At 38.9% G+C, this 26,429-nt stretch overlaps 1 protein-coding gene across 1 annotated transcript in view; it reads right to left on the bottom strand.

Annotated features, from left to right (window-relative positions):
- LOC126088102 (snRNA-activating protein complex subunit 3-like) overlaps positions 1–26,429 on the bottom strand; it is a 156,556-nt gene that overhangs the window by 32,609 nt on the left and 97,518 nt on the right. Inside the window, exon 4 of the mRNA XM_049906198.1 lies at positions 7,926–8,167. Within this exon, the coding sequence (XP_049762155.1) occupies positions 7,926–8,167 (242 nt within the window). The remainder of the gene's footprint in view (positions 1–7,925; positions 8,168–26,429) is intronic.

Below are 26,429 nucleotides of genomic sequence, written 5' to 3'. Positions count from 1 at the left end.
AGAACCAAATAATAGACGGCGTATGATAGAAGATGTTCTGAACGATAGTTAAGCGAAAATTTTTCTCCGTTTGAAAATCTTTGCAGGCACCTCTTTAGTACATTACATTCTGCACAGAAATTAGAATCATCTTAGATTTAAAAATCTAGTCATTTGCCATGCTTCATTTCTGACTGTATCACTATTAGGCCTAAGAATAATACCAATATAAACATGACATGATATGTATATTCTTCCGCGTTTGCTGTTGTCTCACTATAGTTTCGTAGTTTATTAGGCAGACAGGATTTAAATGAGATAGCAGCAAACACGAAACAATACATGGCAAAATGTTTATATTCGTATTATTCTTATGGTGAAGAGAATACTTCATAAAAGTTCATATTAGCAACTATCTCTTCTCACAGGTACGAAAAAATTCAGAACATAGAGTTGGCCATTATGACAAACATGCCAAACAGTCTTGCCAGTCGGATTTTCGTAGTACATTGAAATGCTGCTACATTCGAAGATGAACAATACAGAATTTGTATTTACTTTGTTGGATAATGTATGAAAATGCAGTGGTCGAAACTCAGGGCGGAGAAAAAAGCTCGTCTTCCACCTTTTTTTAAATTTATTTACTGACGCAGAGGTTTTGGTGCCAGTATTTATCTTTGTGCCTACAAAGAATGCCTGTGTAGCGCTACATATATTCGACGGCAGAAGTTAGTTGTGCCGGCATCCACCAACATTTTTCAGAACTTCCGCTTGCTTTGCACTCGATTCTAAGCCGCAGGCGGTTTTTTGGATTAAAAAAACCTGTAAAAAAAGTGCGGATTGGATTTGAGTAAATACGGTAGTCAGCCGAAGTTGAGCTGAAAGCAACAAGTGGTAACCCCGATATGGGCTGGAAGGAACTGAACTGCAACTGATTTTGTAAGAAGTGTATGGGATGTTAGAAGAATCAACAGTGTCAAAACTAGAGGTACAGTTACTTCCATTTTGGCCCAATAGCCCCGTACTGTGGTTTTCACAGGTGAAAGCAAGTTCTTGCTACAGCAAAATCACAGCTGATGCAACAAAGTTCGCCCTCATAGTGAGCCAACTGTATCACCACTTCGCAGCTGAGGTGTAACGCATCATCACTGGACCCCTGGAGGCTAATTTCTAAGAGAACTTAATGACAGAATTGATATGGAAAGTCACTGCCTCACAAGAGAAATAGTATATGCCAAATTCTTAAGCAACAGAATAATGGAGACATTAAGTCATTGCAATATCTAAAGCATCTGTGCAGCAAGGTAGATATCGTCGTTATACTTATTGCACACTCTGTCTATTACACACTCTGTGGAGTGGCAGATTACTACCACAAGTAAAGGCAATTGTGGCATCTCAAACAAATTTGTCATTGGACACTGTGGCAGAACTGGGAGACTGCATACAGGAAGCCATCAACCCAGCCCAATTTTGCACAGTCGTGGCACAATGCAGTAGTACAAAAGCCACAGTGACAGTACTGCGTGCCAATTACAACTCACTCGCAGCAAAGTTGGAAACATTATGCTTGCAGGTTGGTGGGCTGTTGTCATAAGGTGGCACTATAAGAAACAAGAGGGCGCTACCGCAGATATTCGAGGAGCCCGTCAGCCAGCAACACTAAATCTCCTCAGGTGAGCAGGCTGTATGTTGGTGCCACTGGAGTTTCAGCGAGCAAGCACAAAAATGTACAGCACCTGGCCTTCATCCAAATGCCGGCATCTGTCAGTCATAGGAGCAACCAACTGCCCATCACCATCTCATTGTCTTTTCATTATCAACAGAAGTCCTGGCCTGAAATACCTGGTGGACAATGGTTTGGACCAGAGTATCCTACCACACTCTCCAAAGCATCACTGCAGGCCACCAACTGCCTTCTGTCTACCAGCTGCCAACAATTTGACTATCGTGACCTACAACATCCAGAGAATGGACTTGAACTTAGGTCACACCATCCATCCACCTGGAATTTTACTGTCACAGACGTTACAGAAACTATAATCGACACATATTTCTTGGCACATTACAACTTATTGCCGGATGTGGTGAACGCCCGATTGGTTGACAGCAGTGCCAAGTTAACTGTCACTCTGTTTCACTGTAGCACAGCCATCCACTACACGATACTCGTACAGGCACAAGAGGGTGAGTATGTTTCTCTACTAAGTCTTTTTGTGAAACCCCAGGAGTGCCTACGCAAATACCGCACAATATGGTGCACTATATCAAAACAACGAATGGATGCAGTGTTTATTATGCACTTAATGCAGCAACCGTGTCTGACCATTATGCTGTGTCATTGTTAAGGGACTATAACTATGCATTACATGGTGCAACAATATTCAGTATATTGCACTGTGCAAAAGCCTATATGCACATACCAATGGAGAAAGAAGACATTCCAAATGTTGTAATTATAATGTCATTCACACTGTTTGAAAGCATGTATATGACATTTGGGTTATGGAATGAACCACAGACATGGCAAAAGTTTATTGAATCTGTTTTCAAGGCCATCTGCTCTGTGTCTGCGTCATGTGTACCTGGATGATGTGCTTGTGTTTTTGGCCACTCCAGAACAACATCAACAACACCTGTAGGATGTGTTCATGCAATTCGATCATTACGGAGTCATGTCAAACATTGGTAAGTTCATTTTAGTGTAAATTGAGGTTACCTTCTTGGGACACAGAATTTCATCTGTGTGCTCTCTACCTTTAACATAGGAAATTGAAGAAATTTTGCAGCTATCTAGGCCAACCACAATCAAGAAAATATATTGGCTTCTACACTTGCTGAACTTTTATCACCACACCTACCTCACGCACCACAATTGCAGGAACCGTTGACTGTAGTACCAGTAGGACCTAAAGAGAAAGGCAGTTTCCTAGTGCAGTGGACGAAGACTATGTGCTCCACATCAGAGGGCACAAAATAAGAGTATGGCTGATGCAGCACTCCTTGCATATCTCAAGCTTGATGCACTCCTAGCTTTAGTAGTGGACACAAGCTATTATGGCTATCAGCACAGTGCCACAACAATGATCAGATGTTCCTGGCATATTTCTCTCACAAATTATCGCCATGTCAGAGAAGTGGAGCACCTATGATGACAAGCTCTTGCCAATATACACAGCTGTTAAATATTTTCAACCACAGACTGAGGCACGAGTATCTGCAGTCTTCACAGGCCATGAACTGTTGATCTATGCATTTAAGTGAAACGGCATCAAATGCTCTCCTCACCATTACAACCATTTCGAATTCATAGCGCAGTTCAGTACTGACATTTCAAGCATTGATAATGTGGTGGCCGACTGTCATTCTCATGTCAACAGTGTGACAAGCCCTAGTAACTTTTTCCACACTGGTCCTAGCGCAAAAAGATGATAAAGGGCTCCGAGCATTCGATGACAATGCTATGTCAGCATTACAACTGCAACTTGTCAATATACCAGAAGAAGATGCCTGACTGTTCTGTGACATATCCCTTGGAAGACCTTCCCATCATTTCTTCCATCAGCATTCAGAATACGAGCTTTCCACAGCATCCACAATGTGTGCCCATCTGTCATCTGATGTCTCAATGCTCGGTTTGACCAGGGACAGAAAATGACTGTCGAGAATGGGAACAACAATGTCAACAGTGTAAGGTCTTTTGCCACATGCATGCACCAACCGGTGATCTTCCGAATGTAACTGTATGTTTTCTGCATGTTCACATTGATGTATTGGGACTGCTTCCTTCATCAAATGGTAAATTTTATTTATTCACCATGACAGATCATTTCACCTGCTGGCCAGGGGCAGAGCCGAATCATAACATTACTACTGAACACTGGACTCTACAACTTGTGTCAGTGTGATTCGGTTGCCCTCCACGTATCATTACTGATCATGCTCAGCAATTTGAGATGGACTAGTTCAGACAGCTTGCCAAGTCTAGCAGGTATGTCCACTACAAGAACTGGGTATGTCCACCACAAGACTAAAAGTTACCATCCCACTAGCAACGGCACGATCGAGTGTCGGCACGGCTCCGTGAAGCTGGCGCTCATGTCACGTGACACAATTTGGACACCGGCTCTTCTTACGGTCCTTTGCTACCGAACTGACATTAACTCTTTGGCCACGAGGCTAGTATATCGACATCTTCCGCATGATTTCATTGACACTGATGCCCTGCATACACCCGCACGAGCCCAGTCAGAAGTCTAACATTGTCTTAGTGACCATACTGCTCAGATCTGGCCTTCAAAGGCTTCCCATCACAGCACACCACCTTGTTATGTGCTTCAAGATCTAGACAACTGCTTCCATCTCAGGCTCTGTATTGACAGCACGAAACCACCACTTCAACACTGGTTTGTATCGTGTGTTACGAAAAGGTATGCAGATGTTGGACATCTCTGTGAACACCAATGCAATGGCTATTTCCCCCAACAAAGTCAAACCTGTGTATGTATTCAAAGAAGAATCATACCTGTCCACAACCCCAGGAAGACTTCAAAATCTTGTGGAGGCTGAGACCAAGTTACGAGTACTGCAACCACGGCGAATGACTGACACAACAACCAGCGGTGAAGAAAACACATTCTGAATGACATTTTCATTTCCCTGTTGGTTTCCTTGACATTGGTGCTTCATTTCTCCTGAGGGGGCTGATACAGCATCTGACACGAGTAGCATCATGCATAGTTGCAGAATTAAGTATTTGCATAGTGTTGGTAGTGCAGTGTCATGTCAAGTGAACCACAGCTGTCAAAGCAGTTCAACACCCAGCCAATAGGGCTGCTGTGATTTTTACATGTTTTTCACTTATTCTATGTATTCCTTTTATGACTTGTTTTGTGAATTTTCACACCTTGCTGTATGTTCCTCACTTTCTTACTACACTGCTGGCCACCGTAAATGCGACACCCTGAAGGAAGCATCCGAATCGAGTGAAATTTACACCACGAGTTTGCAGCGATGATATATGCGACCGATTAGAATTTCAGCGCAGACGCACATCACGCGCGCCTGTGGCGCCACCTCGTAGCGCCATTTGAGGCTTGGCGATTTCGATGAGTGTACGTTCGGCAGGTGTGTTTACCTTGTGGTTGTTTCACAAGACGATCGGTTATGCCTCGTAGAAAACAGCGAACATCTTTTGATCCAGTATCCGAGTTCGACAGAGGAAGGATAGTGACTTACCGAGATTGTGGATTATCGTACAGAGAAATCGCTAGTCGTGTTGGACGAAACCAAACAACTGTAATGTGGATACGTGACCGTCGGATGCAGGAGGGTACGACAGACCGACGTGGTCGATAGCATTCACCTCAGTGCACCACTGCACGTGCTGACAGGCAAATTGTGTGCACGGCAGTGACGGATCGCTCAGTGACATCCCGAACCGTAGCACAGCACATTGCGTCTCTAACGCGTCATCCAGTGTCTGCGCGTACCGTTCGACGCCGTTTACAGCAGAGTGGTCTGTCTGCAAAACGTCCATTGCTTCGTCTACCATTGACGCAGAACCACAGACGTCTCCGTCGCCAATGGTGTGATGACAGACGGATGTGGACGGCAGAATGGAATGCCGTTGTCTTTACTGACGAGGCACGCTTCTGTCTGCAGCACCACGATGGTCGGATTTGAGTGTGGAGACACCGTGGAGAGAGGCTGCTGGACAGCTGCATTATGCACCGCCACACTGGTCTTGCACCGGGTATTATGGTATGGGGCGGTATTGGATATTACTCTCGCACGCCTCTAGTACGCATTGCCCGTACTTTAAATAGCCGGCGCTACATATCCGAGGTGCTGGAGCCAGTTGTCCTTCCTTACCTTCAGGGCTCGGCCACAGCCATATTTCAACAGGATAATGCGCGACTACACGTGACACGCATTGTCCAAAGGTTCTTCGTTAATAACCAGACTGAATTGCTTCCCTGGCCAGCTCGCTCTCCAGATCTTTTGCCGATAGAAAATATGAGGTCCATGGTTGCTCAACGAGTGACCCAGATTACATCCCCAGCTGCCACACCAGATGATCTTTGGCAACGTGTGGAAGCTGCTTGGGCTACTGTACCCCAGGAACACATCCAACGTCTCTTTGACTCAATGCCGAGATGTGTGGCAGCGGTGATCTCCAACAATGGCGGCTACTCTGGCTACTGATTCTGGCAGGAACCACATGCCACAGACGTCTGTAAACGTAATCATTTGATACTTGGTCAACATGTTATCTACAAAATAAATTTTGTTGTGCTACCTCTTGTCTTTCTTGTTGTTGCATTTACCATGGCCAGCAGTGTATTACTGATAACTATGTTCACTAGTTCACTTTGACAAAGAATTCTGTTTTATGCACGGGATCAGCAAAATTAAAATATGATATCTCATTTTTATCAGTCAGCAAGGGTGTCAGAAGACAACACGCCCACTGTAAAGTTCTTACACCTTCAGGTGTGTGTTTGATAGCTGGTTCCGACTATGAGCACGTCCATCAAAGTCAGTCAGCCAAAGTTGAGCTGAAACCAACAATTCATTTTTTAGTTTCTTTGTAGATATGAAGTTGAAACACATATTTCACAATGGTTTCCTGTGAACAATAATCTTGGAGGAGCTGGGTGGAGCACAGAAAATGTCATACCACTAGCAAACAATTGTCAACCATGTGATAAACTGTCCTCACTTTCAGTCCATAATGAAGTAACATAACAGCCTTCTTGACTTTCTGAGTCACTAAATTCAATGTCAAACTCAGGATGATTATAGATTTCCATTTTGGAAATCATTGCCATAAAAGCAACAGGATGCAGGCTGAATGTGTGTTTTTCAATGTCGAGTATTCAAAGCTACACATAGTAAAGACAATATCTAGTAGTAACCACCACAACAACAAAAATTACAGCGAGGCTACAAATGTAGGACTGGATGCTTTCTGATGGCTGAAAACTTAACTATCCATGCTGTAATGGATATAACAGAGGCTAAGTTTTCAAAGGTCTGTTCATAAGTTGCTTGATTACACTCGGGTTTTAAGTTCTTGTTAAAATAATAAAAACAAGGTAACTCAGTGCCTCATGCTGAGGGGTTAATGTGGACTTCGAATTCTGGCACGATTTCACAATTTGCATAAGGTGAATGAAGAGATAAGTGACAGAAAAAAAATCTTAGGACTACCAGAGTGCTGAACCCAAAACCTTACAATGTGTAATCTGACACTTACCTAATGAGCCACCAAGTCAATAACTGGTTAAGTCTTCTAGCTATGGTGTTTATACTGAATATTAAACCCTTGTACTGACTTGATACCAATAGCCCTTACTAATCAATCAACAGTTCAAGGCATATTTCCCGAGTGAGTCAAAAATGGTGTAATAACACCAATCTACAAGAACTGCAACAAGCAAATTGCCTTTAATGGTAGGTTCATTGTAGTCTGACATCTTTCCAAAATATTTTGGAAATATGGACTCATTTTTCTGAGCAAAACATAGTGCACCTTTTATAAAGGATCCTTAAAAGTGATAAATCACATATACACTTCACAAATGGAGTTCTGGCATAAAAAGTAAATTACAACATTTCTTGCAGTCTAGTGTAAGTATTTTTGAGCCCCTTGCACTTATTTTCATCTAAATCATCCGTTCTGTAAAAAGTTGGATAAATTCCATGTCTCTGAACATTTACTTCCCAAAAGCATCAATGGAATTTTGGTTTTTGTGCATCTATATTTGATTTGATTTGTGTGTGTGTGTGTGTGTGTGTGTGTGTGTGTGTGTGTGTGTGTGTCACGGGCCTGAGAGGGAGAGAAATACAACAGATAAAACAAATCTGCTTGTCAAGATTCAGAAGCAAAATTTTCAGGCTGTAGGAAAATAAGGTAGGATTTCAGATACAATACACGTCACCTGGCATCACTGAATACTATCAGATGTTCACAATTTCCCAAGTGCTGATACACATAAGGAAAACCGAAACGAACAGTCAGATCCATAAATGCAGTTTCTTCCATTACTGCAGTTCCAAAATTACCAATTTTCTTTCTTTCTGCCCATTCTCTAATAACAGCACTGTAATCGATGTTATTTTCATGACGAAAATCATTATAGAATATATCTTCAAAGAAGAAAAATCCAGATTTATAAATTTCCTGTAAACAAAAAGGAGAAATTTTCCAACATTAAAAAGCCGACATAAAAAATTCTGATTATCTCCTAATCAACATTTGGGGAAAAAGTACATGCTAAATTCAAAAATAAATGTCAATACAAGTTGAGATAGAAAAAGACCAACACTTACCAACTGCTGAAATAGAAGACATTTGGGTAGCATTGACATAGGAAAACATGAAAAGCCAGTGATAAATCTGTAGCTCTCTAGCTTTTAAGACATTTAGGCAGTTTTCTATCAAGAGAAAAATAAAAAATAACTCCATTTAAATAATTTGATATTATACATGTAGGAAATATCCATTTTTCACCTGGCAGCACAAAAAGGAAGTTTTAAGCACTACTTCAAACTATTTCAAGCCTCAGGTACATTACATTGAAAAGCGATACCCATTTCAATCACATGGAAATATGATGGCATGAAAGAATTAAAACATTGAATGCTGAGTTGCCACCTCTCTCTTAAAATGACATATTTTACACCACCTTGTGTGTGTGTGTGTGTGTGTGTAAAAACATGCACAATCCATCAAGAGCAAACTGCCTCATTTTGGACCGTATCCCTTGATTCTCTTGAACCATCTTCCTGGAGCTACCTGACATTTCTGATCTTTCCCCTGCTCCTGCCTTTCTATTCCCTTCTTGGTTCTACCCTTTGTCCACAACCCACCTCCTCTTTTTCTCCCTTTTTTCTGTTTTTATTTGTCCTTACAGCATGCCAATGAGAAATCCTGGGTTGATTAAGAAATAAATTTAAAAAAATCTTTAACTAACCTGAAGGCAGTCTCACGGATATGAGCAAAACAGTTATAATATTTGGAGATTGGTTTCAGCACAGCTTTGAAACAGCTATGATCTTACAGCTATATTGGCAACAAACATACAACTTTCTCCATTCAGAGTCACAAGTTTATCCAGTGTCACTATTGATACAATACTGATAAACAAATGAAGACATGAATAAGCAGCTTCAAACGTCAACACAGGTTGACCACAATACACAGCCTCTTGAAATATCTTTAGCACTGAGCTTAACTATGCAAACAGCCTCCAGCCATCAAAACATTAAGCACTTTTAAGAATTTAGTAAGGAAGGAAACAATGATTGTTACTAAGGATGGAAACATGGACTGAAGTGTACAGATGTTGAAGCACACTTGAAAAGTTCTGCATATTTATGTATGTCTTCTCAAATCATTTTCATGACATTTCCAATTTAAAAAAAAAAAAAAAAAAAAAAAAAGAAAAAAAAAAAAAAAACAGAAGATCACATCTTGAAGGTTTAACAGAAAAAAAACTGCAAGTTATAACTAAGTCATAGATTGTCTCCAAGTCTTCCATAGTACCTAATGAATACCTTGCATATTTCAAAAAACAAAAAATGATATTTAAAAAATTTATAACAGAACCCAAAGTAAAGGCAAATGTCTGCTGTATAAGTAGTTCCAATAACAAAATGAAAGCTGTATTGAATAAAGTGTAACTGCACACTGATAACAATTCTCCTCAAAACTCCAATATTAAATTGTACTGTAATGGTAAAGAAATTACTGACCCTGTGTAAATATAAAATGTGTTCAATACTTATTCTAGCAACACAACTGAGCAATTAGTTGCTGAATTCTAACCTTGCACTAAAACTGTCCAGTATCATCTGAAAACATCAACATAAATCTTGCTTCATGCTTTCTTTTTCCAGCAACATAGAAAGAAGTACGATTAGTTATAAGAGCTAAAAATGAAGTACGCCATTGGAATAGATGGCATCTCAGGCAGCCTTATTAATATATGTGAAGATCTCATTGCTGAACCATTAGCTCACCTTTGTTGTTATAACACGTTTCAATAAGACTGTCTGAAATTTTCATGTCGTGGCTAAAAAGTGCCAACTCAAACTGCTATTTAAGAAAGGCAAAAGGAATGAAGTGGCTACAGGCCCATTGCTCTAGTGTCATACAAAAAATTTTCAAAGAAGAGTATTCGACTTCGTCAAAAAGCACAAATTAGTATCTATAGCACAACATGATTTCAGTAACAGCTGATTGCCTGACACAGCAATTTTTGAACATTTCACTGCAGTACTTCAAAACCTAAGTAATGCATGTGAAAATGTTACTGGAATATTCCTAGATCTCTCTAAGGCTACTGATACCGTAGACACACTAAACTATTACCTCAGCTTGATAACATGGAAAGGAACATCTAACATTTGGATAAAATCATACCTATATGGATGAAAGCAAGTGGTTGAAGAGCAACAACATAGTTTCAACGAATTAACTCAACATTATTCAAAATATGAAACCATTTAACGAATTAGCTCAACACTACTAAATGTATGAAACAATTAAATACAGAGTGTCACAAGGCTGTGCTGGGACCTCTTATATTTCTATTGTATGTGAGTTACCTGTACAAATGCTGTGAGAACAACACTGATGATACACACACTGATGATAAATGCAAGTGAGACTGTGGTTCTAAATTACTATAATGTGAAAAAAAAGGTACGCAAATTGTTCAGATTCAGATATCTGGTAAGCACCTTCAGAGTATAGACAACAAAAAGTTCGTCTCCAAAATAATTTTAAATGGGAAGTACACACTGAAATAAGTATGGGAAATTGAGCAATGCATTCCACTTAATGAGGATATTAGAAGGATGGTGGTGTGACATCACGTGTGGCTGGACTGCTGTTGAAACTGCTCGTCAATATTTTATAAAGTTTTAATCTTCAGTTACTTATTTCAAAGTTTATTTGTGTTAATATTTGCTGTAAAAGTAACTTATTAGTGGATTTTCATTAAACTCAGTCTTTCTTTGTGTGTTATTGACTCGAGTGGTCTGTTATTCATGAGTGGGCTTACGTTGTTTGTCCAAGCCTCACACCGCAGTAGTGTGTTTACATTTTGCAGCGTGCAGTTGCAACTGTAGTGGTTATAAAGCTAAGTACTGACAAAGTTATTTGTACACTATTATACAGTTACTAAATTTAATAGTTTTTGCAGTGTTTAGTGCTGTTTGTAGTGAAATAAAGATTTAATAAACTTCTGGAAACATTCACTTGCTGTGTTTTTTAGAGTTTACTGTGCATTGAAGTTTTTTAGTAAACTTTGTGTTTCAGTTTTCAGCAGACTTTTCTTATTGTTTCTAGTGAAATATTCCAGTAACATTTTCATTCAGTATATTAACTTCGTTGAGTGTTCCAGTGGCTGCTTGAATTTTTGGTTTTAGTTGATATTTTGTGAAGTTTTGTTGGTATTGGTACTAGCTGTGGTGTAGTAGTATAAATACAAGTAGTTGCTTTCTTAGTAGACAGAGAATTTTGAGGCCACTATTGTTAGTTTTTTAAAGTTCTATTGGTGTAACTGAACTTAGGTAATGTAGAGGTATAGTTTTTTTTTTTTTTTTTTTTTTTTTTTTTTTTTTTTTTTTTTTTTTTTTCAGTAAATGTAAAATTTTACCATGAGTGAGAAGTGTGGACTCTGTCATAGGTTTGTGAGTAGTGGGTTACAGTGTGGGATTTGTTCAAAGTATTTTCATTGGGGGGGGGGGGGGGGGGGGGGATGCAACGGGGAAGCCAGTGGGCATTCTAGCAAGATCCTCTCCTGGGAATTCAGAATCTGTAGTAGAAATAAGTTAACAGAGGTACAGAAGTGTAAGATCTGTGCCCTTCAGGTGCAGTTCAACACGCAAAGGAGGAACTAGATAGGTTGAGGAGGATGAAGGGTGGTGGGGAATGGGAACTGGCAGTTGGCAAGAAGGCAGCTAGACGGAGGAGGTATTCGACAGTTATACTTCGCATATTTGCAATAGATTTGACCAACTGTCAAGAGTTGAGTGGAGAGGAGCCTCTTGTAGCTGTAGATGTAGGGAACATGCAGCAGTCCTCAGCAGTTAGGAGGTCCAGGTCAGTTGCAAAGTCTAACAGAAAGAAGAAGGTTCTACTGCTAGGTAGTTCACATGGAAGAGGTGCGGGCCAGCAGTTGCAGGAAGTGTTGGGGAGTGAGCATCAGGTCACCAGCATTGTGAAGCCTGGTGCAGGGTTGGCTCAAGTGACTGACAGCATAGAGGAGTTATGTAAGAGTTTTATGAAGGAGGATTAGGTACGTAGGTGGAGCAGGGAACAGTCTTGATAGGGACGGGGAATTTGATGTAGGTCGTGACCTGGTTAAGATAGCTACTCAAACTGGTGGCACTAATGCGCATTTCATGCAACTATTTCAGCACCATGATCGGCCACATCTAAATGTGGCTGCTAGGCACATTAACATGGGGCTGGAGAGGGCACTGATGGCAGAGGTCAGCATGGGTCACATTTCAGTGGTGCCAGTTGGGTTTATCAGTAGATAGGGTTTCACTAGGCATGGTCTGCATCTCAATAGGTATGGGAAGGGGAGGCTGGCAAAGCTTATAGGTGACAGTGCAGTGGGTGGTGGTGGTGGGATCACTCATGGAAAAATTCCTGTAGTAGTTGGTATTAGAGCTGCACCTTTTTTAGATTGAAGTCAGCTGATAGGTACACCTGCTTAAAGGAAGTCCCTCTACCTAAGGGCTCATCTCCAGAGGAAATCATGTTTACAAGTAGAGAAGGAATTAGCATATTTCATCAAAATATAAGAGGTATTAGAGATAAAGTTAGTCAACTGCTTATAGATGTTGATTCTGAAATCATTGGTGTATCAGAGCACCACTTAAATAATTGGACAATTCAGAGACTTCCTTTACCAGGATACAGATTAGCTGGCTGTTTTTCAAGAAGTTCTTTGTGTGGTGGGTGAGTGGCTATGTATGTAAAAAAACAGTATTCCATTTGAGTCCGTAGACGTATCACAAAACTGCACTGAAAAGATATTTGAATGTTGTGCAGGGGCAGTTGAATTTAGTGAAACTAAACTTCTAATTGTCGTTGTTTATAGGTCCCCTAACTGTGACTTCAGAGCATTTCTGTTCAAACTAGAGAGGGTTCTTTATTCACTTTGTAGGAAGTACCAGAAATTAGTTATCTGTGGAGACTTCAATATAAATTTTGTATATGATGGTGCAAGAAAAAGGATGTTGGTACAGCTCCTAAATTCGTATGATCTGTGGCAGACTGTGTTTTTTCCAAACAGGGTGCCGGGGACCAGTAGTGCAGCCATAGACAATATTTTTATTCATTCTTCATTACTAGATGGGCATTCTGTTAGTAAAAGAGTGAATGGTCTTTCAGACCATGATGCACAAATTTTAATACTAAAAGGTTTTTGTACTCAAACAAATGTCACATGTAAATTAATTACAAACTAAGTAGCAATAGAGAATTTTTTAAACCTTGTCAAGAGTGGCAGGATGTTTATAGTTCCGATAACATAGATGATAAATACAATGCTTTCCTTTACACATTTCTCAGGCTCTTTGAGATTTGCTTTCCATTAGAACATTCTGAATGGGGTACTAGCAGCAATAGGCAACCCAAGTGGCTGACTAGTGGGATAAGGATATCATGTAGAACAAAGGGGGAATTATATCAAAATATTAGAAGTAGTCACAATCAAGCTACAGTAGCCCATTACAAACAGTACTGTAAGATGCTTAAAATGTTATTGGGAAGGCAATGAGTATGTGGTATGCAAATAGAATAGCTAATTCACAGGATAAAATTAAAAACATATGGTCAGTTGTGAAGGAAGTATCTGGTCAACAGCACAAGGTCGACGATATGAAGTCAGTTCATAATAAAAATATTTCTGTTACTGATGAATCAGATATATGTATAGTATTTAACAATCATGATCTCAGCATTGCTGGTGAATTAAATAAAAATTTAGTTTCTACAGGAATCATATAAGTTTCTTGGCAAATGCCTTCCCGAGATTGATGTCTGAAATACTCCTCTGTGGTACAGACAAGGGGGAGATTGAGTCAATAACTAAATCACTGAAGACTAAAAACTCTCATGGTTATGACGAAGTGCCTAGCAGAATATTAAAGTACTATGCTGCACATGTTAGCCATGTATTTAGCCATATTTGTAATTTTTCCTTTAGGAATGGTCAGTTTCCTGAACAATTTAAGTACTCAGTAGTAAAGTCGCTTTATAAAAAGGGAGAAAGGGATAATATAGGCAATTTTAGACCTATTTCTATGACATTAGTGTTTGCTTAAGGTATTGAAAAGGCTGTGTATGTAAGGATAATTGATCATTTTATATCACACGATTTGCTACCAAATGTACAGTTCGGCTTTAGAAGTCATTTAACAACTGAAAATGCTATATTCTCTTTTCTCTGTGAGGTACTGGATGGATTAAACAAAAGATTTCAAACACTAGGCACATTTTTTTTATTTAACTAAGGCACCTGATGGTTTCGATCACAAAAGAAGTTGGACCATTACAGAACATGTGGAGTAGCTCACAACTGGTTCACCTCTTACTTTTGCACAGACAGCAAAAGGTCATTATTCACAATGTTGAAAATGGCAGTGAATTGGGGTCTGAGTGAAATATGGCTGAGTGGGGGGTGGGGGGGTGGGGTGGGGGGTGCCCCAGGGATCACTGATCAGTGTTGGGGCCACTCCTGTTCCTTATTTATATAAGTGATATGCCCTCTAGTATTATGGGTAACTCTACAATATCTCTGTTTGCTGACGACACTAGCTTGGTAGTAAAGGATGTTGTGTGCAACAATGGCTCTGTTTCAAATAGAGCAGTTCATGACCTAAGTTCAAGGCTTGTAGAAAATAAACTAACTCTAAACCACAGTAAGACCCAGTTTTTACAGTTTCTAACAGACAATTCAACAAAACCTGACATTTTAATTTCACAGAACGGGCATATGATTAGTGAAACTGAACAGTTCAAATTTCTAGGTGTTCAGATAGATAGTAAACTGTCGTGGAAAGCCCACATTCAGGATCTTGTTCAAAGACTTAATGTTGCCATTTTTACTATTTGAATGGTATCGGAAGTGAGTGATCATTTGATATGAAAATTAGTCTACTTTGCTTATTTTCATTCACTTATGTTGTATGGTATTGTATTTTGGGGTAACTTCCCATTCTAAAAGGATATTTTTGGCTCAGAAACGGGCCGTTCGGGCAATAAGTGGTGTAAGTTCACGAACCTCTTGTTGACCTCTGTCCACGAGTCTGTGTATTTTGACATGGGCTTCTCAATATATATATTCCTTACTGTCATTTCTTATTAACAGTATTAGCTTATTCCCAAGAATAAGTAGCTTTCACTCAGTTAATACTTGGCAGAAATCAAACCTACATTTGGATCGGCCTTCCTTAACTCTTGTGCAGAAAGGTGTGCAGTATACTGCTGCATCCATTTTCAACAAGCTACCACTCAAATTAAAAAATCTTAGCAGTAATCCACGTACTTTAAAATCGAAGCTGAAGAGTTTCCTCATGGCTCACTCCTTCTATTCTGTCAAGGAGTTCCTTGAAAAATTAAGCTGATTCTTGTTGTATTGTTGATTGCATTTACATAAACTTATGGACTGACTTTTTTCAGGTTCATAAACATTTTATTTTTACTGTTATTACTTTTATGTTGTAATTTCATGTACTGACACGTTCCATGACCTTGGAGATTTGCTCCTCAATTTGATCCTACAGAACTTGATGTGTAAATAAATAAATAAAGATTGTCGATTATAAGAGTAAGAGTAATGCAAGATGTGGGATGAAACAAAACCTGTAGCCTATAGAGCACTCTTTAAATAGCTGGAATTCCTTCCACTTCCTTATATCTATCTTTCTGCTTTAACAATATGTTCTCATTCCACTTTAGTCCTGTGGCCCAACTACAGTGAGGGTTGCCATTGGGAGGAGTAATGAGATGAACTGGGAGGTAGCAAAGGGAGAGGGAAGGGCTACAATGTGGTGAGATAGCAAGAGAAGGAGATACAAATATGGCAGCAGAACAACCTCATTCTGTGCTGGGACCTCTTATATTTCTACTGTATGTGAATCACCTGTACAAATTCTGTGAGCACAACATTCTATTTTGGTTCAAACAACACACTGATAATAACTACAAGTAAGACATTGGCACTAAATTACTATAATGCATTACTGTCTAGAGAAGCTTTCTCTAGACAGTGATTCGTATCTTATTTCCTTGCTGTTCCACTCTATCCTAGAATTTGCCCTTCCTTCTTTCACCCTTTCTTTCATCTACGTTTACCTCACATGCTCCGCCTGACACACCCTGTAACCCCAGTGTCAGCCTGTGCAAGTGATGTAGCAGGTGCGAGTCCCAGAACATAGTTTAAACTTCCAGGAAGTTTCATATCAGCGTACACTCTGCTGCAGAGTTAAAAATGGATTCTAATGGAGCTTTGTGTGTATTTTCATACCCTGGCAAACAATGCCATTTCATAATCTGAGTCAGTATGTTCCAGTTCATCTCTATGCCTCAACCCATCTTTCTGTGCTTCCACTATACAGTATAGTCTATAATAGTCAGTAGTCATTTCATTTTTCTTATATCTCTTTGTTCTTCCTCTGCTTCATAACTTTCATTTTCATTTTTATTTTCTTTAAGCATTTACATCTGACTGTAGTCTTGCTATGCACTTGTCCCACTGGATATAAATGTTCCTTAGCCTAAGCTCAACACAAAACAGAACTCCTCGACTCCATTTAGCATTTTCCTTTATCCATTTTCTCTCTTAATTGTGTATAAATTTACCTTATGATGCTCTTAAATCCAGACCAGCATTTAATGGGAGGGTTGACAAAAATAGGGAAACACCAAAAAACACAACACATTATCATTCTTAATATGGTGCAGGAAACCCATTGGCATTCAAAACAGCTTCCAGTCATCTAGATAAATGTATATACTGTATGGTTTTGAAGAGCATCTTATGCCAGTCTTCCAGTAAGATAGTGGTAATTTCAGGTAATGATGATGGAGGTGGATAATGATCACACCTTTTTCTCTTGAAAGTAGACCACAAAGGCTTAATAATATTGAGATCCGGTGGCCGTGGTGGCCAGGGGAAATGCAACAATACATCCTCGTGCTCACAGTACCTGTTCTGGACAGCGCAAACTTCATGAACAGGGGCCCTATCATCCTTGGAAATAGCTTCACCATAGAGGAACAAACGCTGTACCATAGGATGGACCTGATCATCCAAAATGGTCAACAATCCTTTACAGTAATGAGACCTCACAGAATAACCATGGGGCCATTGAATTCCATGATATAGCTTCCAAATCATCACTGGAATTCTGCCATGTTTAATTCTTGGGATGTAAACTTGACCATAAGTTTGAAACAGACTGAAACAAGACTATTTGGGATTTTATGGCTTTCACACAATACTTTCCTGTTACAGGTGCTTATGTACTGTAGTTTTAGAATTCCGCCTTGCTCTGCAGTTCCCTGCTTGTGGAGCTGCCTTCATGTTATTTGCAGCTGTCATCCTCTTATTTTTCATCATAACCCTCTACAATAACCATCTGTCTGTCACTATTACTCAACACGCACTTCCATTTTGACTTAGCGGATGATGTTTTTCTGCTTTCCCTGTATTCAGTATAATTATTTCATACCAAATCTCCTTTAACACCAACATTTCAGCTACCTTGGTTACAGAAGCACCTACCATAAAAGCACCAACAATTTCCCAATGTTTGAATCCACTGAGCTCCAACATAATGCACGTGCAACTACACAAAACACTGTTCTGACCACAGCTGATACTTGCAATTAAGGAGATTGCACTGGTGCTGTTCATGGTCAAATACAGCCGTACTACCTGCTAGCATCTCCATTTATGTTCAAACATGAATGGCACTTCCACATTTTCGTTGACCCCTGTACACTGAATGCAAATCACACTATAATTAGCGTAAAACTAGGACAAAAATCGTTTAATGGTTTTTTAACACATTCAGCGAAAAGAAAACAAATAGAAATGGGCTTGGCAAGAACCAACTGGAATAAAAGATAAAACTGGTTTCATATGAACATATGGACTTATGTCAATATGAATTTAAAAAGTCTTCTTCCACCCATTTAAAGTGACATTGTCAACTAGTAACTGACTGTGGTGTCACTGATGTCATCATCATTATTAGTTGGAATACCAGCTGCAATGTCACTAATGTTCAGACCATCACCAAATAAATCAAAACTTACATCCCTCACTTGCCACATTCACTTTAACCTTGCAATAGCTAAATCCCCCCCCCCCCCCCCCTCACCCCTGTACAGAGTTCAAGCCACTGTCTTTACTGAGATCTTTCTCCAAGATTTTAATTTCAGTCAGTTTTCTTATTGCATTATATCAGAAAACATTCATCCATGAATTAATCACTGGATGGAGTTCAGTGTCCAGTTCCTAAAACTTGAAACTTCCCTCATGTTCTAGCTGGCATTGTTCTAAAGTGTACACTGACTGTCCAGTGTAACAGTAGACATACTCACAAACTATCTTACATACACTGGGAATTTTTAGTCCTATTATCTTCCTTTCATTGCTGAGAAATAAAATGTCACAAATTCTTCTGTTCTTTGGATATGTTTTGTTGCATGTCTCACCTGAAACAGCATGTGAAATTTGGCAGTAGCGGTATCCATTGTAGGGGAAGACCTTTTTCTACATGGCTCAGTTCATAGAGCAGACTTTCATTATTCAGGACACCTTCAACTCTATGAAAGGGTCTTCAGAATACTTTTCTTTTGTGCTACATGGTGGTGGTCAAGAGCAAACTGATACACAAGTTCATATGAATAAGTTTCCTTTACTCACTACGGATGAGACATCCTTTGGTTGTTTGGCAGTTGAGCATGTTAAGGAGCTCCAAGACTCCAAGTTGTGGTGCACTACTGTAGCCCAAGTTACTTGAAGGCCATTGTGTATGAGACAACTATGAGAACACCCACAGCTTCAGTTATCTTGTAAATTTTAAGGTGTCTGTGGTAGCTTCCAGTGAATTTTTGCTTGAAAACTATTGAGGTTTTCCTGGACCTCTCTCAGTTTTTCATGTCCATGAAGTGAGAAACAAAAAGGTTATTGACATAGCAATAAAAGCAATTAACATTTGTGGGAGTCATATCAATGCCAAAATCGCTATGTTCTCCATAACATAAACAGATCTGCTACTGAAGGGGCTAATGGGCTTCTCATCGTTACCCCATCCACTTGGAAGAAATATTACCCTTCTACAGTTCACGTCATGTAAGACGGTGCTTCCGCGCAGAGGCGGAGAGATGAGAACTGCACACACATGGCAGCAGAGAGCAGGCAAAGAGAATCCATGTTGCTCTGTCAAAGAATAAGAACATGCGTAGAATGTGGTTTTAACTCACTTCTAGAGATCCAAATGATGAAGTAACCATACTTCCCTATACGATACATCAACGATTTGGTTCATAAAAACAAAATTCCCTTTTCGGGAACATGTGGCAAGTGCAGCTATAGAAGTTCATTGTAGTTTAAAGCATGTATCTGATGAATCAAAATGTTTCGTATATGGTGGAATAGTCTGAAAATATTGTGGTGGGAATCTTTCATCTCTGTCTACTGTTGCTAAGGATTTGATCGCAGATAAATAGTTGTGACAAGCTGAAGTATGAAAACAATTGCTGCTAGTTTCATTCACAGTAATTTAAGTTGTGCTGTTAAGAGTTCTGCCTGACCACACACTCAGAAATCACTACAGATTCAAGAAAACATGGTGAATTATTTGTGACAAGAAAAAGTATAAATGTCACTGTCAATTGTTTTGTGCACCTTTGAAACAGCAATTTGTTGCCTTATTCACTGTGCTACAACAATTTGCACACTTTCAGCCATTTACTCCACATAATTCCAGTCGAGAGAGACACAGGCTGACTTGGTTGCCAAATGATGTGGGCATAATCTGTAAATGCATGAAATTTTGGAACTGGGGTGCCTTTGGGTGACTTTTGAAGATAGAGGATGACTGTTCAAATTTCTATTTGGTGTGATGGACAAAGCGCATATCGTGTGATAAAATAGTAAAATGTGGTATTAGAACATGCCCAGTGATGCATATGTAGTATCATCCACACTGCTTTGTGAAAGTAAATCTTGAAAACATATCGTGTGCTTGTGGAACAAAGTGCAACGATTATCTATCTGCGACTGGAATGTATTGTGAAAATCATGAAACCAATGTATTAGAAACACTGCAGAAAGAACTCCAAGCTACAAGAGAACATGCTCTGCTACTGGAAACCTTTCTGAACTGCCACATAAGGAAAAAGTTAGAAATTTGTACGGTGATGTTGTGTTAAATATTTTTACTAACAAAAGAAATGATGCTCCATTCAAGAAGAGTGAACATGAAAAATGTGGAACAGTAAACAAAGGTAACCTACAAAGTGCTTCTGAACACTTCTCATGTATGTAATTTAAAAATGGTTAAAAAAAATTGACTGCAGTAAGTTGAAAACAAACACGAACATGAGTAAGCTTACAAATAATAAAAAACAGGTACTGTTACTTTCAGATAGTCATGGTAGGAACTGTGCAAAAATACTGAATGAAATTTCAACAACCAGCTATAAATTTACATCTTTGATAAAGCCAAATGCTATATTCAAAGAAGCAACATGCAGTATACAAAACAAAATGTCTAGTCTAGGACAAAATGATTATGTTGTCGTCTTAGCTGCTGCAAATGATATTAATGAATCAAAACACGGTTTTATGACATCACTAGATGAAACTTTTGCAAAAACTAGGCACACACAACTAATTCTATGCACAATACCATATAGATATGCCATGCCAAATGAAAACTGCAAACTCTATTAAATGAACAGTTATTTGAAGCAGAAGGCATCTTACAGTGAACACATCAGAGTTTTAGATGTAAATAGCTTCCTCCTATGGAAAGACTTCACTAGGCATGAGCTTCACTCACATAAAAATGGGAAAAAGAAACTGTGTGTTAATCTGCTGAATGCCATCAAAAGTCCACTGGTAACAAGAAGTGCCATAAAATGTGTTACACCACAACATCGGACTTATTTGTGGTCCAATGAAGCTAATTTGATGGACAATCTCAGAAGAATGATCAATACTGCAGCTGAAACAACAGCAACACCAGGAGCTGAAGAGCCATCAGTAACAACAACAAAAGTGAATATGCAGTCAGGATCATCAAGAAAAAAAAATCAGAAACAGTGTTAGAAAAGAAGGTATCCACAGTCAGCACCAAGTCACCACCAACATCCTGTGCAAAAATCTCGTCAAGTGCCACAAATCAGTCAGCCCATGACATCCAAGTGGAAACAGCAAAAAATTTGCAGCCACACTCCAAATCAGTACCACTGGAAACAGTGACAAGATCTTCAACATGAAAACGCAGACCTCTAGCCTACAGCCAGGATTTTTATGGGCAAAAACACCAGTAGCTCCCTGCTAGCAGCAAACCAAAGGAAAACAGATGCAGAGCAAAATCTTCATGAACCAAAACTACAAGAAAACCCGGCGAGTGGTGTCAAAAATCATTCCATTGGAAAACAGTCACTATTATCCTTTAAAATATTACACCATAATGTGCAGTCAATGTTTAATAAGTTACTAGAAATATATCTCTTCCAAAAAACAAAGTCACACTTAGATGTTCTCTGTATTACTGAACACTGGTTAACAGAAGACAAAATTAAAAAAATGCCACTTGGCGAATTTACTCTAGCTGGTTATTCTTGTCAGAACAAAAGTAACGAAGGTGGTACAGCAATCTATGTCAAAAAAAATTTAAGCTACAAAAGCCTCACAAAGAACAATAATATGCCAATAGAAACAGACTTTGAATTCTCCATAAGACAAATATCCCACAAAAACTAAAATGCAAAGGCAATTTAATGTTGATAATATAAGGCTTTTTAACTATCTTTTAAGGGCTGAGAAGTGAGCAGAGGTGTAGAAAGAAAGTGATGTAAACTACATATTTAATTCCTTCCATGAAACATTTCTCCACCACTTCAACACTGCATTTCCACTGAAATCCAGGAAAATCAGAAACAAACACACAAACTCATGGGTAACAAAAGGGATAAGGATCTCCAGCCAAAAAAAGCATGACTTAAAAAATCACATGAAACACCATGAAGCCGATGATCAGTTTAGGTCATATTGTAAGACCTATTTTGCAATCTACAGAAAAGTAATCCAACATACAAAAAAATTATACAATGATAAATTTATAAAGGAATCTAACAATAAAATGAAAGGCTTGTGGACAGTTGTAAAAAATGAAACAAACAGTAAGCAGCATGTTATAAATAAAACATTAAAACTAAACCTAAATGATGAAGTCACATCAGATCCCCACAAAATAGTAAATGGTTTTAATGACTATTTTAGCAAAATAGCAGAAAACCTGATAAAGAAAAACTGACACAGACCAAATACTCAACACCAAACACTAATGGAAACCATACCAGTACAGGCATCAATGTTTCTTCACAAAGTCTCCAATATTGAAGTACATACAGCTATAAAAGGACTAAAGAATAAGTACTCCAGTGGCAGTGACAACATTCCTGATTTAATTGATAAGAAATGTGGAGAATTTATTGTAGAACCGCTAAACCACATAATAAATGCATCCTTTACAAATGGAGTTTTCCCTGACCTACTAAAGACTTCTAAAATTACCCCACTTCACAAAAAGAGCTCTAAAAATTATGCAGCCAGTTACAGGCCCATAGCACAAGTCAGCTCATTCTCAAAAATATTTGAAAAATTATTTTACACCAGATTGGAAGACATTACTAATAAACTATCCTTATTAACAAACCACCAGCATGGTTTTAGAAAACAAAAGACAACTACCACAGCTATTTATGAGTATCTCAACAAAAACTTAAAAGCACTGGATAATAAGGAAATCTCTACTGGTATCTTTTTAGATTTATCCAAAGCCTTTGATGTAACTGACCATACCATACTCCTTAAGAAGCTAGCAAATTGAAAACAAATGGTTAGAATCTTACCTGTCAAACAGATTATAAAAAGTTGAAATTAATTTTGAAAAAAAAAAAAAAATATAACCACCCATCAATGTACTGCCAACTCCTCTTACACAATGCCTATTAGATATGGTGTGCTACAAGGCTCAATCCTGGGACCCATACTGTTTCTGCTGTACATTGATGACATAAGCACAAAGCTTCTACAGGACATACTACACTATTTGCCGATGACACGAGTATACTAATAACAGGTACTGATACACAGGACCACAACCAAAAAATTAAACCGCTTATGTCGTCACTCAGCAAATGGTTCAACGAGAACAAACTGATTATAAATATACAGAAATCAACGTACATCAACTTAACACTCTCTCATCCCAAAAACAAGAAATGCCCAATGTGATTCTAAATAACCAAGAGCTTACGTGTAAGGACTCTGTCAAGTTTCTTGGCATATGGCTTGAAGAAAATCTTAAGTGGGAGATGCACACAAATTATATCTCACAAAAGCTATCAACTGTGTGATACATTTTAATGATACTCAAAAAATCATTCACAAAACCTGTTCTCATATATGTATATATTGCTTACTTCCACTCTACATTACAAGTATGCAATCATATATTTGGGGGAACTCACCTGGGGGTAGACATATTTTCGAAATGCAAAAAAAGGCAATACACATAATATGTAATCTAAGACATAACAAACCATACAGACAACATTTCAAAGCAAATGGCATTACAATACTGCCCTCTGCTGACATTTATAATATCTTCTCATTTGTCAAGTCATACCTGTCAAACAATGACTGCACATTAAAATTCAATGGAGATATTCAGAACTATGCAACAAGGCAGCAATCTTATCTACATATGTTTCAGTCCAGAACTACCTGCTACCAAAAATGTGTTTTAAATGTTGGGATACAAATGTATAATAATTTACCAAATGAAACCAAAGCAACAAAGAACCCAAGAGCCTTTACACGTAAGTTAAAAAAATATGTCTTGGACCAACGCTTTTATGTAGTTGATCATTTTTTTTGAAAAGGGGTTAAAATTGTAAAATATTATAATAAATGTTCAGTCATGGCTGAAAATTATATACTGTGAATGTCTATGAAATATACTGGATTATTATATATTGTGCATGTCTATGAAATATACTGGATTATTTTATTAATACATTTGTATTGGCTGTTTGTATTTTACTATACAACATCTGAATTTACTGTTTTGTTAAAGATAGACAATTTCCTCATTACAAAATAATGTAAAATCAATTTATTAAAAATTACTTGCAAATATGTTCTCTTGACCTGTCTATCCAATATCTTATGTGCAACCGTACAGTTCTATGATTTGTATTGACTGTGTTGTTTAAGATAGATAATTTCCTCCCTGCAAAATAATGCAAAAATCAATTTGTAAAAATTACTTGTAAATATGCTCTCTTGACCTATCCAATATCATAAGTAGAACTATACAATACTATGATTGCCTGGATCAATAAAATAAAATACAATACAATACAATACAATACAACAGCATGCTCTAAACATAGGAAAGTGTAAGTTAATGAAGATGAGTAGGAAAATCAATCCCGCAATGTTTGAATAAAGTATTAGCGTTGTACTGTTTTTCACTACCACACCAGTTAAATATCTAAGCATAATTTTGCAAAGTGATCTAAAATGGAATGATCAAGCAACATCAGTTGCAGGGAAGATGAATGGCCAACACATCAACTGTTGTACTGGCAATGTAAAACTGCTGGTAGCTCAACTACCCATCTAGAATGTCATAGATGTTCCTTTTTCCCACAGCAATTGTCATGACACCTTTTCCTCTTTGCCCCAAAGCTACACTACTGGCCATTAAAATCGCTACACCACGAAGATGACGTGCTACAGATGAGAAATTTAATCGACAGGAAGAAGATACCTCCCGAGGAGATCAGGAATGTAAAATTAGAGAGATTCAAGCGCACACGGAGGCTTTCCGGCAGCCGTTCTTCCTGCAAACCATACGCGACTGGAACAGAAAAGGGAGGTAATGACAGTGCCCTCCGCCACACACCGTTGGGTGGCTTGCGGAGTATAAATGTAGATGTAGATGTAGATATGCAAATGATTAGCTTTTCAGAGCATTCATACACGGTTGGCACCAGTGGCGACAACTACAATGTGCTGACATGAGGAAAGTTTCCAACTGATTTCTCATACACAAACAGCAGTTGACCAGCGTTGCCTGGTGAAATGTTGTTGTGATGCCTCTTGTAAGGAGGAGAAATGCATATCATCACATTTCCAACTTTGATGAAGGTCGGATTGTAGCCTATCACGATTGAGGTTTATCGTATGGTGACACTGCTGCTCGCGTTGGTTGAGATCCAATGACTGTTAGCAGAATATGGAATCGGTGGGTTCAGGAGGGTAATACAGAATGCCATGCTGGATCCCAACAGCCTCGTATCACTAGCAGTCGAGATGACAGGCATCTTATCCGAATGGCTGTAACGGATCGTGCAGCCACATCTCGATCCCTGAGTCAACAGATGGGGACATTTGCAAGACAACAACCATCTACATGAACAGTTTGACTGCATGAATGGCAAAACGTCATTTTTTTGGATGAATCCAGGTTCTATGTACAGCATCATGATGATCGCATCCGTATTTGGCAACATTGTGGTGAATGCACATTGGAAGCGTGTATTCATCATCACCATACTGGCGTATCACCCAGCATGATGGTATGGGGTGACATTGGTTACACGTCTCGGTCACCTCTTGTTCGCATTGACGGCACTTTGAAGAGTGGACATTACATTTCAGATGTGTTACGACCCATGGCTCTACCCTTCATTCAGTCCCTACAAAACCCTACATTTGAGCAGGATAGTGCACAACTGCATGTTGCAGGTCCTGTATGGGTCTTTGTGAATACAGAAAATGTTCGACTGCTGCCCTGGCCAGCACATTCTCCAGATCTCTCATCAATTGAAAATGTCTGGTCAATGGTGTCCGAGCAACTGGCTCATCACAATACGCCTGTCACTACTCTTGATGAACTGTGGTATCATGTTCAAGCTGCATGGGCAGCTGTACCTGTACAAACCATCCAAGCTCTGTTTGACTCAATGGCCAGGCGTATCAAGGCCGTTATTACGGCCAGAGGTGGTTGCTCTGGGTACTGATTTCTCAGGATCTATGCACCCCAATTGCATGAAAATGTAATCACATGTCAGTTCTAGTATAATATATTTGCACAAT

This window comes from Schistocerca cancellata, chromosome 6, assembly GCF_023864275.1.
Source record: "Schistocerca cancellata isolate TAMUIC-IGC-003103 chromosome 6, iqSchCanc2.1, whole genome shotgun sequence".
Classification (NCBI taxonomy): Eukaryota; Metazoa; Arthropoda; class Insecta; order Orthoptera; family Acrididae; genus Schistocerca; species Schistocerca cancellata.
This window is presented reverse-complemented; position numbering and strand designations above follow the sequence as displayed.